The sequence below is a fragment of the Psittacula echo genome (genome assembly GCF_963264785.1).
Source record: "Psittacula echo genome assembly, chromosome: 6".
Taxonomy (NCBI): Eukaryota; Metazoa; Chordata; class Aves; order Psittaciformes; family Psittacidae; genus Psittacula; species Psittacula echo.
The window spans coordinates 47,239,996-47,256,155 of NC_137743.1; the positions used below are offsets into that span (position 1 = coordinate 47,239,996).

The following is a 16,160-nucleotide window of genomic DNA, read 5'->3' on the forward strand; positions in this document are numbered from 1 at the left end:
CTTTATTCTCTGAATACCTGAGATACATTAAATGGTTGCTACTTACCATAAAGAAGATACGCGCTATCCCTAAACAAAAAGATGTAGGGAATAAGGAAAATTAATCTCTATGCAGTTTGTCAGAGTTCTGTGTAGTTTCAGACTCTGACTGGGTCGCTGTCTGGGATTATTAGATAACTTTGATAGTATTTTCTGCATTTCATAGATGCAAACGTATTAGGCCTGTAAGGCCTCATCTGCTCTGATGACCTGAATATGTATCACAGACTGTAATATTCCCCTAAACAATCATTGTACTGAAGCCAATACTTTGTGATTTAAGTATAGTGGAAAGATATCAAAATAAAATATAAAATATAAGCTTCTGAAGAACCCCTATTATATTCCTTGGTAAAATATCTAGGAATTTTCTCTTGTAAATATTTTCTGTGTTTCCAGTTCATGGTTTTGAAACTTTGTCCTCCAGCTATTGGATCTTTTTATGGGTTTGTCTGTTAGATTAAATAGCCATTGCTGTAAAGCTTGCATTCTTGACTTTCTGGTGGAAAACTTGGGTGGAAAGTTCTCCTAGTGTTTTGCTCTAAAAGCACCCCTAATTCTTTAAACTGATAGCACTTTCATTCAGAGTATTTTTCAGTGAGTCTGAATTACAAAAATATAGTTATTACTATGATCAGGCACTACTTTTTAAGCTGTAAATAAAAACGAGTAATGCATACCTTTTTGCTTCTTAATTGTTTATGAAGAAGACCAGCTGCAACTGAAATACAGCTGCCTCACTGCAATTTTTGCATTGGGAATTAGGGTCCATGAGTAGTTGATGACAAAAAAAAAAACAATGTATGCACTTATATAAGGAAGATTGTGTCACTTATTTTGAACATCTAGAAGGAAACCAGTTTAACAGAAGTGGATGAATATATTGCTGTAAAAAGCTTTTAATTTGAAATTTCCACTGTGATATTCGTTAAGTCTTGGAAAACTTCCCCATTCTGAAGTTTTGATAATTCAAGAGAAAACTCTGCTAAAGTCTGATAGAATGCCATCATTTGGGATTCTTGAAATCTCTGAAATAAGGGATGGAAAAAGCAACTAGGTTTATGGGAGAAAAACAAACAATGAACTTTTTGGTACCAAATACTCAGTCCTTTTTCTGTATATTGGATGAATTGATTTTTTTTGCTCTTCTAGTCATGGTTTATCACTTTTTATTCTCTACTATTCTCATGTACCTAATGGGAAACATTGTCCTTGTACATTCTAAGTCCAGCATTATATATTTGCAGTCACCACATTAAGTGTTTCTTCATTCAAAACCACTTTACTTGTAGCTTTTAGAATATAGCTGTCACATCTAATTCATTATAGCATGGAAATGTGACACTTAGGAGACCTGAAAATCTGAAACATCAAATGTTACCGTGTGCTTAACTAGAACAACTTAATCTTTTAGATTTGCTTTTTTTTTGATGGAAAAACCTCTGTGGCGTCCTGCTGTCCATTTGGACAAAAGAGCAGATGTGTTATATGCATGTGTGCATGTGCACTCATCTGTCTGGCAGAATGCAAACCAATACAGCTACAAAAGTTCCTGGAAAAGCAATAATTACAACATCAGCCCTTACAGTTAATAGTGTAATTTTTTACTTAAACTGAATGTGGATTACTTAATTTGCATAGCAGTTTAAATATAAAGCAAGAATCTAATGGTAAAGTACTATAAAAAACAAAGTGAGATGTATGTATGTTTTCTATGTATGTAGGTGTATACATGTATCTATCAATTTGTTCTGAGGTTTCATTTTCTTTTACCTGTATGTTTGATCCTTGCCATTTTTCAGTAAGTTTTGAATTTCAGCAAGTAAAGATAACCTTATTGTAATTTTTTTTTTTTTAAAGTAAGTAAAAATGGGCTTATGGAACACATGAGGATTTAACATGCCCTCCCAGAAAAGGTGAATGCTGTGTTTTCGTTAAACAAGTGACTTTCTAGTTCACACTGACAGCATTGTGAACTGAGATCCTGGACAAGCAAAACTTGCAGCTGTTTTCACCTTTGGACACTTGATTAGTCTCATTAACTGCAGTAGGATTACATAAACATGAGAAGTTAAGCATGTATGTGAAATTAGTATGTAGAACATCTAATTGGAATTCTAATTTTCTTTACTAATGGGGTTTTTGTAGAACATTTCTTCGCATCCTGAAACTTATTCATGGAATATTTATAAGTTAACTATTACACATTACTAAAAAAAAGATGTTAAGTCTGCAGTAATGTATTTTAAAATATAGCATACCCTTATGGACATACAATATTTAAAATGCCATGAGGAGGATTTTTAATTTGCAGAACTGAATACATTAAATCTGAATTACATATATCAAAATAACTTGATCCATTATTTTAATAATTTAGCTGATTAAATATATATTATTCTGTATTTAAATAATTTAACTGGTTTTTAATACATATTCTTCTATATGTATTCTATGTATCTTTGAATAGAGAAACTTTGAAAAAGGCACTTAGCTAACAATTTTATTAAAAAAGAATTCTTCTGTCTCATTTTTATAAAGCACCATTTGTCAGTTCAGATCCTTGAAAATGTTACTGCAAATACTGTCACTTCTTATTTGTACATATTTCTTTAGGTGGACACATTTATTTTCTACATAGTTTCAGTGCAGAAGTGAAAGCTAAGAATGCTTCCAAAGAAATATCTGGACTGCATGGCTCTTACCACAGAAATGCTGTTGTGAAATATTTTGAAAACAGATAATAAGTACATTTATGTAACCATTTTGCAAGTATACAAAGTGAAGGATAATCGACAGAAGTCTCATTTGTGTAGCAGCTTTGACCCATTAGAGGCTTTTAAATCATGCATCACTGACTTCAGGGTTGCTGTTGTCAAGCTACTTACAGATCCTAGTTAAATCAGGCATTTCATATTTTTGCCCTCATTCGCTTTTGTTTACCAGCAGGAGACAAAATATTTAATTAGTTTTGGGGCATTTATAATCTCCTCTGGGCCAGCTACAGCCACAATGCTGGACGCCACTTCTGAGTTAATTCCAGTCAGGCTGGCCCCTCCAGTACAACATATGGGGAACCTATAAGCCTTTAGCAAAACCTGCAACTGAACTATTAGAGGGGTGGGACCTCCCTGCTGGGAAAATACTGCACAACAAAGCCAAAAGGGGCCAGCGTCACCAGTGGAGGTCAAGGCAACACTTAGACCAAACAGCATCTGGCAAACTGTGCCAAATAAAAATCAATGAGAAGCAGGGTAGTGGGTAGTAATTTTATGCCTGCTTGCACAAGAAAATAACTCCTCCTGAACTGAAAAATTATTTTATAGAAATATTACAGCATTCTTTGTCATCACTCTCACCGTTGTTGCTTCGTGTATTTTTATTTCAGTCAATAAACTGTATGGCACACCCTATACATGATTTTGGCTTGGACAAGCAACATTAATTGTAGCATTGATTATGTTTTGGGAAGTGAGGAGTTTTGAGATTCTTCTTCCTAATTGGTTAGGAACCAGTTGTATAACTAATTCATTTACAAAGTGCATTACATTCTCTGTGTGTTACAACAAAGTGTTTAAGAAGGAAAAAAAAAGACACTGTAATATTATAGACTATAGATTCCAGCCAGTGTAAACTGATGCAGCTCAGCCCACTTGAAACCTTTCCTTGTTTTTCATCTTCCTTTTATTCTGACTTTCTGTTGCTGCTTCTATCTCTGCTTATATCACATCTTGTGGTCCTTGTTTTTCCCCATTGTCTTTCTGTGCTCTTCCCAAAAATTGCAAGTGCTGGTGCTTAACTTAAAAAGTAAGCAGTCTGCCATTGAATTCAGTGGGATTACTTAGGGATTAATATTAAACATACTTAAGTCCTTACATGTTCATGGCATTAGACACCATATTTTACCCCTTACAGAGCTTCTTTCTTGTGCACCTTCCTGCTTTGCAAAACAGGGACCATTCTCTATGGTTTTTGGGTTATTGTCTACTTGTCAAGAAGTATTTCTGTTTTCAACAATTTCAACACTCATTTTCCTACTTAAACTACCTTGTATTTTGAACTCCCTGGACTTTAATTCCTTTCATGCTTTGAGTGAAGCAGGTTGCAGGTTGCAGGTAAAGTCTTTATAGTATAGATATACACTATAGTGTTCCATAGATTGACTAACTTGCAGCACTAGGTTATGTGTTTTCTTATTTTTCTGTGGTTATAGGTGCTGGGAAGGTGTCAGCTTCAGTCTGAGGGTCTTCATGCCTTTTGACAGAGAAAAGAATTTTTTGGTTTTGTTTTCTTTGTAGCGCTGGTGTTGTTTCTGTGTCAGGGACTTATTAAATCTTGTTACATTTATAAAGTTTATAAATAAACACATGAATCCTAGTTCACATGTGCTGGACTTTGGCTGTTACTATCTCCAGCCTTGGGAACAAATGTCTGATTTAAAGTTACTGTATTTGGAGGACAGTGGCACAGGAGATGAAGCATGAGAGTTTATCCCCCTGTAATCTCAGAGATCCCCTTATTTTACAGAGGTGATTGTGATGCACAAGAGTGTGGAATAGCAGGATGAAAATTAGATGGGAGACATGAAAAGGGTAGAGGGAGTGTAGGGGCTATAACAGGGGGAAGTCAGGACCAAGACTGAGTAACCACTGAAGTACTGCTTACTCCAGAATCTGGAGTTGAATGCAAGAGTCCCAAGTTTATACTTCCTTTGGTCAAATCAGCTGATGAAATGTGTCTTAACCACCTACTTCATCTTTCTAATCCTGAGATGCCTGATGCAGTAAAAGACAAGTTTATCCCTTGTGTTGCTAGTTACCCTGTTAGAGGTTTTTCATAACAAGTTAGAAAAACATCTGTCAGAGACTGTAAAAACAGTAATTCTTGTCTGGAGTCTGGAGGGTAAACTAAATCCCCTTCTCTCATCTGTTTATCGGTGTATAGCGTAGGTAGTGTTTTTAATAAGTCTGAAGCTATATTGAAACTGGGTATATAGGAAAATAAAATATGATTAGAGAAACTGAATTACATCCAGATGGAGGGATTCTGTCCTTGCCTGTACCAAAATACGTTTGTAATGCCTAACAAGTAATTTTGATTTTTTTGAAGTGGTTGATGTGGACAAATTTGTACTGTCCAGTGCTACTGAAGTTAGTGCCAAACATGTTTGAAAGATGAACAGAGGATCAGTGTTTTGCACAGGGTAGCTAGGTCAGCTATAAAGCAAACCTTAAATTTAAGCTGTACACTGAGAGCAGAAAAGGCCTGTGGCTGATCTTGGAACGATTAGGTTGTCCCCTCAGGTTCCTCAAAATGATTATTCAGTTAACATGAGGATCAGCAAGGCCAAGTCAGATATGGCGATGCGCTCTCTGAGCCTTGCCAATAACCAATGGTGTGAAACAAGGTTACGTTCTCACACCAACTTTATTCACAATCTTCTTCATCATGATGCTCCAAAGGGCTACAGTAGACCTCGATGAACGAAACGGCATTTAAATTCCATATCGCATGGATGGGAGCCTATTCAATCTAAGGCGACTGAAGGCCCACACTAAGACCCTAAATCATCTTGTCCGTGAACTGCTTTTTGCTAATGATGCCACCCTTGTTGCCCACACAGAAGCAGCTCTGCAGCGCCTAACATCTTGCTTTGTGGAGGCAGCTGAGCTTTTTGGGCTGGAAGTCAGCTTGAAGAAGACGGAAGTTCTCTACCAATCCGCACCACAAGAAGATTATCATCATCCCCACATTACCATTGGTGAGTCAGAGCTTAGGTCAGTTCAGCAGTTCAGCTATCTGGGAAGCATTAATTCCTCGGATGCCATGATCGACAAAGAGATAGACAACAGAATAACAAAGGTGTATAGAGCCTTCGGAAAACTCCATAAAAGAGTCTGGTGCAATAAACACCTGAAGAAAAGTACAAAGATTACCGTCTATAGAGCCATTGTACTGTCTACTCTTTTATATGGGTCTGAATCATGGGTTATCTACCACCATCACCTGCGACTCCTCGAACACTTCCATCAGCGCTGCCTGCATACAATTCTAAACATCTATTGGACTGACTATGTGTCAAATGTTACTGTCCTTGAACAGGCAGGGGTCACCAGTACCAAGGCCTTATTGCTGAAATCACAGCTGTGCTGGGCAGGGCACATCTCTAGGATGAAGGATCACTGCCTCCCTAAGATTGTGTTTTACAGTGAACTTGCCACCAGTTACCGCAAGAGAAGTGCCCCAGAGAAGAGATATAAGGACTCCCTGAAACAATACCTCAGCCTTGGCCATATTGACTACCACCAGTGGTCCACCTTGGCCTTCAACTGGGAGACTTGGAGACACACTGTACATAACACCGTTGTCTCCTTTGAGAACACACACAGAATTAGTCTCGAGGAGAAAAGACAACGTAGAAAGAATCGCGCCCCGCCTTTACCACCCAGGGAGACCTTTCACTGTGCTTTTTGCAACTGGATTTGCCTATCCCACATTGGCCTTTTTAGTCATCAGCGCGCTTGTAGTAAGCGTGGGAAAGCCCTTCCCAAATCTTCATTTATGAAGTCAAGCCATGATGATGATGACTATTTCAGTATCAAAGATTCCTTGCACAATGCTAGTTGAATGGTGAACAGTGAATATTGTGCCAGGTATGTGTGGCCCCTACTGTGTGTTGCCTATAGGTCTCTTTGTGAAAAATTTTAGGCCAGCTTTTGCAGATCACTGAACATGCACAGATGGAATTGACCTTGATAGAGAACTTTATTTGTCGGCACATGAGAACCTTTGTGGTGTGAAGTACTCAGAAAATTTGCCGGCTTTGTAATAATGTGTCAAAGCGTTTTTTTGCTGCCTTAGTGGTACGATGGTTTCCAGTACCATTCTAAGTGGAAATTTCTTTCTTTTCATGAGCTGTCTCATGTATATTTATGTGTGTATATATGCATGTATGTAACAGTAATCATATTCAATATGTAATACAGGTGGGAAACATTTGAAGACAGTTGAATGTTCAAAGCATGTTCCTCTAGTACCATGATAAAATTAAGGCTTTCTATTTTATTACTTTTTTTTTTTTTTTTAAAGGGGTTTCAGACCTCTTGTAAAATAACACTTTAAAACAAAGTTACGTTGAAAGGCTGTTCTGGTCAGGATCACTGAGGAAGGCTATGCATTTTGAGCCTCACCTGAGGGAATGCTACTTAAGAAACGTAACATGGAACAGAAAAGGATGACTGTCAAGGAGAAATGGATAAATTGAGAAGAAGTGATAGCTTGAGAGTAGTATGGCAAGTAGAGCTTTAAGTGTGGTTAGGAGACTTACTTGTCGAACTGTTAGAAAGAAAAGCTCACCCCGGACGGACTTAAGAGGAAAATGAAATGTTCTAAGCACTCTGTATAAGAGAGTGTCCAGTATGAAGTTGGGAAGCCCTAAGTGAAATGACTGTAAACTCATATTACTGCTGTAGTTTGCTATTCAACTTATCTATATGTTTGCTACATCAACTTAACAGTATCAGTTAGTGTCTCCATTTTCTGTCTGTTGAGGATACAATATTCACTTGTGAATTATTTTGTTTGCTAATTGTCCTATAGCAGTGATAGGGAAAACAGTGTAAATAACCAAGGAAGGAAAATCCATTATTCTGCACACCATGGATTTCTAGCCTGTCTTGTGAGCTGAGTCAAATATTACTAGAAATTGGGCCCTTAAGGATGGTCATATTTTGCTAGTTACCCACCTGCTCTTAATTAAGCAGCATACAACATGCCAGTCTTTCACGTTTGCTCAGTATAAACTATGGTGGTAAGAAGTCTTGATGAGACTTCCAGAAAGGATCTATCTGAGATTAAATAGTGAATGCTGGCTGGAAGGAAGAGGTAAGATTCTTGTTTTGATATACTGCTTGTATATGTTATTTTTGGAAGAACTAGAGAAGGTACTGATGAATTAGACTATAACCAGAAATGTTACTTTCACTTCCTCTTAAAATTATTATTTGGCCAACAGAAGTAATTAGATTTTGCTTTCCATATTAGTACTGATGGAAGAAATCCGGCTCTTCATAGTGGGTGCTGTGATAATCACATCTGAGTTATTAACTATCCTAGCAGGCAATATTTAATGTATGTATTTATATAGTCATAAATCCTGAAACTAGTTTGTTTCTTTAATGGACTGAAACTACCCTTTATTTTCCTAGTATTAGTGGTGACTTAGTGATGCTAAAATAATTTGGCTTATGACTGAAAGAGCATTCTTGCCTGTCACTCTTGTTTTTTTCTGAGAAAAACATTGTATTTTGATTAAAGATATTGCTTTAAAATTAAAACGTGAATCAAGAATATTGCTGCAAGGGTCATGGAGTAACACTTTTTGTACCTGCATAATCAGAGATTCAAAGATTGAAATCTGAGTAGTTGAGTAGACACAAGTAGACTCTGGTGATTCTAATGTTCTTCTGGCTTGAGATTATGTTATGGCATAAAATAAAAGTAAAGGTAAATTATTGAGAAATTATTAATGTACAATAAAGATGAGAAAATATAAGGTGGGATCTAGAAAGGTTTTTAGCTCCACAGCAATATATCACATCAGAATATATTAATAGCTTTTTGAAAGCTTCCAGCAATTTTGAGAATAATTTGAAAAACAGTTCAAAGAATAAGACCTCTGAGAAATTATTAGAAATAAATGAAGAAGGGAATAGAATTACAAAAGCAGTAACAGAGGCAAGCTGAAATATAGAGGAAATCAAACCTGGTGGAGGAAACCTGGGAAAATTTCACTGATAGCATTTCTATTACTGACTGAGCAATAAAGCAGTTTATTTTCTAAAAGCTTGAGCTAATGTATTTTCATATGGCTGGTGGGCTATGCAGATGAACTAAATTAATTGGTGTACATGAGACCTTAAAATTTACTTTTCTTATTTCTCTTTCATAAAGCAGAAGCTTAAGAAAATTATAAGTAATGAAAACCAGGCATTTGATCTGTCATGGAATAATTTTTAGCTTTGCCTATAAGCTGTAAAATCCTGTTAGAGGTCTGTTACTAGTCCAGATGGATTTTGGCCCTTGTCCTGTGATTTGGTAGTAAATCATTTAAAGTAAAGTTACAATTTGTTCAGTAAGAGCGATAAATCACAGCTTCTCTCTTGAGATTATATCAGTGTGTTAGTCAAAGCATAATAAAGGTGGTGAGTCAATTAGGAAGGGGAAGATTAACAGCATTGTGTGTTACATTACTATGCATTAGTGGAGTGAAATACAAAGTTTTAAAGAACGGATTTTTGGTATGTTTGAAGTCTTCATTGTAATTCATACTGGCATGAGATATTAAGTTAAAAATAGGAAAACTGCTGACAAGTGAAAAAATACGATATTATACCATATGATATTTTAAAGGGGTGATTTCATATTTCTGGTATGAAATTAACAGCACTCTTAACACTAAGAGTGGTTAATTCTCTGAAATGAGTAATAGCTATCTCATGAAAACACACAATATTTATTAACTTACAAAACACCTTAATTTTATTGTGTTTATATTAAAAATCCTTTGAGATTTTCTTTAAGAGACAAAGGATCTAATTAACAGACTTATTTGGGCATAGAAGGTTGTAGCACTAAAATACGCTATAGCAATAGCATGAAGATCAGAGGTGTATTGTTTTTTTTATACTGCACATGCAATATTTCCCGTGAAACGTTTTCAGAAAATAAATATCTCACATGTTCTAATTGCTGATCCTTCTGTAAAAGACTTATGGTTATGTGTTTTTTTTTCTAAATGGTGCTGTTCTCAACTTTCACACACAAATAATCAGAAATTTTCATTCAGAAAGTAGCATTTTAAGGTTAGTGTTAAAAGTAGTTCTTTATGTTTGGGAGAATAGGTCAATGCACACAGCAAGGAATGTTGAATATTTATAATGAAACATGATGCAGTTATAGTTCTTTAAAAATTCAAGATGTGGCATACATTTTGATAATGGAATAATGGAGACTCCCTACCCCAACTATCCTGTCTGTTCAAGACCATTAGGATTCAGAATATTAAGAGCAGAGCAACTGGGCGTAACAGTCTACATTCAACATCTGTTGTGCTGAAGTCCATTAGTGTTCAATTGCATCCTATTGTTTTTGGATTATTCAACCTCATTTCATTGTCATTGCTTCTGCTAGGGATTAATCAGCTGTTTACAACTACACCAAGTTCTGGGGTCATAAGGAAAACAATTGAGCTATAGTTCTAAATAAACATACAATATTCAGTCTCTAATGAAAAAAGTTACTAATTTATGAATGCTGGTAACAATTTAATTAAGTTTGAAATCAATACAGATAATAAATCATTGCATGGCAGGGTTGGTTTTTTTTTACCTCTTGTGTATATAATAAATGATGTTTCCTTGTAGGTTTATGTAGATAATCGTTTTAATAATATGAATACTGTAAAAGAAATATGTTTTGATTATGGGTTGTGAGTGTATGTATGGTGGCTTCTCTATCATTACAACTGGTAGCAGAAATGATCCCTTACTACCAGCAAACAGATTTCTTCACATGCTCTTTTATTCCATTTGCTTATTTAGGGATATTACTAAAAGGACACTTCCCCCCCCCCCCCCCATAAAATACACCTACGTACTTTAATATGGTGTATTAAACAGGACAGTTTTCATATAATTTGTGTAATTACATATTTCTGTGTATGTCTGTATCATGACCTATCTAAATATTTTTACAGTCATTATTACATAAATTCATAACTACATCTTAACTGTTTAAATATATTTTAATTATTTTCATGACATTAGATTTGCTGACAGGCAAATACATAATGCCCATTTTCCTCAAGATACTAGACTCTCTGTAGTGTTGCATACTTTATACAATGTTAAAATCCTGAAGGGTTCTGAAGTGTTTCTGATAAATAGAGTCTGCTTACTTTGGTACTGTATAATGTATCTCCGTAGTATTCTTGGCCATATACCGTTAAGGTAATTCTCTTCTGTTTCATTAGAATAGCTATTTCTTCTACCCTTAATACTGTCTAAGTAGAATTTTCACATTTTAAAATATAAATACTACAATGCACAGAGATTTTTCTTTTTTCCCTGGCTTGCAACAGATTATCCATTGAAAGGATCTTTTGCTTAACTGCCCAGGGTCTTGTGGGGCCAGCCAGACACTACTCCAGATGGCAAGTTGTTAGGGCTGGACAGACTGGCTTTGGAAGACTTCTCAACAGCTGAAGGCTGTAATGTTCGGATTTTACTGGTTTGGGTTTTTTTTCCCCCTGTAGTTCCCAGGGTGGGAAGGTACTGGGATGGAAGCAGAGTGCCGCCCGCCCACCTGCTACCACCTGTTTAGCTTTTGCAGTTTCTATAAAGCCTCATCTTGTCTGTAAGAGACAATCATTGCTTGCCAGCAGGAGTCAAGAAAGGAGAGATTTCTGTTACGAAGTTACGTCTTCAGATTGCAACAGTTCATCATTTCAAAATACTCTTCTAAATTGAATCAGAACTTCTTTCATTTGAAATGGTCATTTGGAATTGAAATGTCTTTAATCTGTTAAGACCCTTTTTGGATTAAATGGACAATTTTCTTCAGTAACATACATTTTGAGAATGGAGATTTCATTGTTTTCTATCTCTGAGTTCAAAGAAATGAAAAGAATGAAAGCATAAGACATTAAAAACTCTTTATTCTTTATTTAAACAATAAGAAGAAATTTTCAGACATTTTCAGAAGAACCAGAAGACCTTTTATTTCTCTTTTTTATTACTAGATGCTAAGAAAAATATCCTATCATTGACATTTGGAAACAGATTCAAGAGGTATGCAGGCTACTCACATGAGTGCTTTCCCGACTACTTTTTAGATACCCAATTTTTAAAAATTTTTTAATAAATTTTTTAATTGTAATCTTTGTGTCTGTGAAACTGACGCTGCATCAAATATGAAAACCTGTAAAACCAGTCATTTGGATTCAGGCATAGAGTCAGACATCCAGTGCAGAAGTGGACCAGGCTGTGTTGTGAAGTGCAGTTCAGAAAGGATGGAAAGTGCTGCAAAGAGAAGACTGGCTGCCAATGCCAGGGAGAGAAGACGGATGCAAGGGCTGAACACAGCCTTTGATCGTTTGAGAAAGGTGGTTCCACAGTGGGGTCAAGATAAGAAGCTGTCCAAGTATGAGACTCTTCAGATGGCTTTGAGTTATATCATGGCTCTCACTAGAATCCTTGCTGAAGCAGAACGATACAGTACTGAAAGAGAATGGATTAGCCTTCACTGTGAACACTTTCATCCAGAGAGTTACCACCATTACACGGGACCAAAAATGGCAACGGACAGTGATCCATATGCACAGCGAATATTCGGTTATCACCCTGAACACTTTCAAATAGCTAATTAAAACTTTTTTTGAACTAAGAATATACAGCAGGCCAGATGTGTAATTTAATAATTAGCAAGAGTTAATCTGCTTGAATAAGGTAATACTGGCATTATAATAGCTTATTCTTGTTTGCATCTTATACTAATTTGACAATAAATTTGCTTTGAGAACTTTAAATCAAAATGCATTTAAGAAGATTGAATTTATTTAATCCTGGTGGAAAGCATACTTTTAATTTGAAATTTTGTTGATGGTTGTTTTGTAGTTCATCTAGTTCATTTAATTCTTATATTTAGTAAGGTTTTGGTGGATTTTTTTTTTTTTACTGTGGTGAATCATTGACAGTATTTTTTACGAATTATGGGCTGGATTGGCCCATGGTGTAATGGAATGGAATAACATCAGAAATTAACTTCATTATATGTTTTTATTTTACTGTCAGGTTTAAAGTTATTCTTTGTTTTGTTTTCACATAAATAGCTCCCATGGAAAAAGTTTGATAATGTATTGGGGTTCTAATCCTCTGAGAACTAACCTTCTTAAACTTTGTAAGTTTGACATATGGGTTCCAAGTTTGTGTAGATTTGCTTTAATCCAATTAATGGTGTCTCTTGTATGCTCAAAAAAGAGCTATTTGCAAGTCATAGAAGGGATGTTTTGTTTTCAATGGTTGTAAAAGCCCATGTTATTATATACCATAAATGAGAATGCTCATGTGAAAATAACCTAAACCTCTAGACTTTTGTAGACTTTAAATGTTTGGATTTTATTTTCTAATTTTATGTTATCTAGTAATGATAACAGAGTTTGTAAATCATAAATAAAGTGTTTTCTATGCTATGTCCTCACCAACTGCCTGAAATTCCTGCTCTAAGGAATTACTGGTGGATTTCCTACCACAAATGTTTTACTACTTCTGTCACAGTCCTTTTAGTTTATTAAAGGATCGACTAGGTAGTGCAGAAGGATCAACTGGGAAATGATGCTTGCTTCCCAGTTAGTGTGTTTTATGTACCCTCTGAAAAACAGTCTTTAAAGAGAAAAGTTTGGTAAAATGTTATAGAGCATTCTTGCAAAGCAGTTGAGTACATTTCAGCACTGGTGATGTCCTGAATAGCCTTTTGTTTGTTTGCTTCTTTCACTTGTAGAGTATAGAGGGATCTGGGTAGAAAAGGCAGAAGAGGAAAGGGGGTTGGGAAGATCAAAAACTGAATAGACGCAAGTTAGCTGAAGAAGCAGATGTGTTTGCAGCATGATGTAGAGTCTGCAAAAGTTCTGCTGCCAATGGCTGGTGTGATGGTGGCAGACTATGAGGCTGAAAGGTATTTTTGCTGTTGTTGCTGTGTGGAGTTCCCAGAAACAAGCCTTTGCTAGTGTTAGACATGAGGGAGAAGGAGAAAAAGAGCTGCTGTCCCAGAACAGCTGTCTGTTGGTGGGTTTCCAGCAGGGAAGCCTGGCAGGTTCCCTGCTGGCTGCTGCCATGTCTCATGTTTTAGAATTCTTTCAAATGACAAACGAATAGCTTTGATATGAGTTACTTTCAACAACTAAGCAGCTTTCAGCAGAAAACAAAAGCATTAATAGGAACAAAGCCCTATTTGGGAGGAGAGGGACTCTGCCAGAGGAACAGTTGCATGCAAAGATCTGACCTTCCTGTCTGTCTTCTCTCAGAACCCTTATGTTTTGCGCTTGATCACTGTATTGCAGACTTGTGCTTTTCCTGAGGAGGGAGTTGGACTGTTCCTGGAGTGAAAGCTGCTGGGACAGCATTTCAGGCTAGATTAAACACACATAGAAGAGGCACTATGTATTCTGAGCAACTCTCTCCTTTAAACACTGGAATTCAGGAATGTTTTTAATGTATACTTTAGCCTCTCTAAAGGTAATGGATAGTGCTGATTATTTAAGTGTGTGCTTTTTTCTTCTTAGGAATTACATTAGATCTTTACCAGCCAACAGAAAGTGGATTTAGCCTTCTGGGAGTATGAAGTCATGTTACTGATTTCTTTGCTTAAGTTTACGTATATGGAGAATAGAATTATTTGCTGTCCATCATGTAACCAATTTGATACTGTTTGAATTTTACTCATCACTAAAGGGCAAGTTTATATCTGTAATAATAATTACTGCAATCCTTAAATAATTAGATGGTGTGCCATATTACAGTAGTTTATTAGCTGTAAACATTATTAGCTGTGAGACATTCTCACCTGCACTGCTAGCATAGTAGTGGCTTTTCTGTCCGGAAACGGGAATATGATGCAAATAAATTGTGCAATTATATGACATGGATGACTTAGCTTAGTGAAAGATAGCCTTCTAAACCTTAGGTGGGAAAAGTAATACGATACAAAGCTATAAATACCAGAATAGTGTGCAAGAATGGTACTGGTGCATTTCTGCACTGCTGGCATATAATTTGATTCTGTGGGACATGACAATGCAGTTTATATGTAATTTATGTAGAAGTACTTAATATAAATTTCAGATTGTGTTTCTTCCATGCAGTGTTGTAATTTAATGTCTACTGCATATGATGATAGATATAATTATAAAAATAATGGTTTAGTATGCAGTGAATGCTTAGATGAATGATAGTAAGTTCACATAAAAAGGAACAAACCAACACAAACCATAAAATATTTGTGGCCATATTTCCAAAAATTATTAAGAATTGAAGCCAAAGTCCTAAAAAGCACTTCACTGCAGTACATAGCTTGTGAACACTTGCAAATCAGATAATTTCATCAGTTTCTGGTGTTTAATAATATGGTAAGATTATAATGCCTTTTCTGTTAGATTTGGTTGTGCTAATGGAATGTGAATTTTTTATTGATCTCTACTGATAATAATTAGTAATATTACTAGTGGAAAAATTGTGCTTTTATATAATGCTGTAGTATTTTTTGTTTCTTGGGAGGATGCAGTGTTGAGCTAGATGTTGGGATTTCCAATTTGCTATAGTACTGAAGGCAGCAGAGTAGTTCTTTGTAGTATATAGACAGCTGTCTGTCTATTGATGACTTGTCAAAGGTTTTTTGGGAAGTGAATTGGGGTGAGGGTGAAGTTTAAACATAAAAAATTCTTTCTGAAGGCAGTCCAAAAAGCAGAAACTATCTATGCTGTTTTGGACTTCCAAAACACAACTATTCAGGAAATCGTAGGTTCATTTTCATAGCTTTCCTTTACAAATTCCTTAATGACACTTTGTGAAATGTAAATTTGACTGTTTAAGTTTAACTTGGGTTTGATTATTGCTCTCAAATATGTTCCCCACTGCTGTTTGATGCTTGTCAGATAAGGGCTGTGACTGTTTGTCTATCCTGGACTTTGCTGGTATAGGCTTTTGAAGCCCCCTCCCCTTAAATAATTATTGCTGCCAGTGACCCTCCAAATGAAGAAGAAGCTTAGATGCTCAGAGCTGGGTATGTTCTTAGTGACTGAGTTTGTCTGCTTGTGACTTTTGTCCCACTGAACAGCAGTGCAAACCCAAAATACTTATATTTGTAGTATCAGTGCATTGTAATTCTAAACCCACTTTATTGTGAAAACAGTGGGGATGTGAAATGCTTGCTTCATTGAATATTTGTTGCATACTACACACATACATGTTTTACTATTGAAATCCAGTGTGAAATTCTAATGGACTATTTGTGGGAAATTAACCTTTATTCTTCTAAAAGGTTCAGATTGCAGGGGTTTCTATTTGAAG

The 16,160-nt window shown here is 35.9% G+C and overlaps 1 protein-coding gene across 1 annotated transcript; it reads left to right on the forward strand.

Annotated features, from left to right (window-relative positions):
* Window positions 1–12,010: 12,010 nt before the first annotated feature.
* On the forward strand, window positions 12,011–13,361 carry ATOH7 (atonal bHLH transcription factor 7; the record flags this gene model as incomplete). Its single annotated transcript, XM_080621539.1, has 1 exon — window positions 12,011–13,361. The coding sequence occupies one exon, from the start codon at window positions 12,011–12,013 to the stop codon at window positions 12,464–12,466; it is 456 nt and encodes a 151-aa protein (XP_080477665.1). The 3' UTR covers window positions 12,467–13,361.
* Window positions 13,362–16,160: the final 2,799 nt, after the last annotated feature.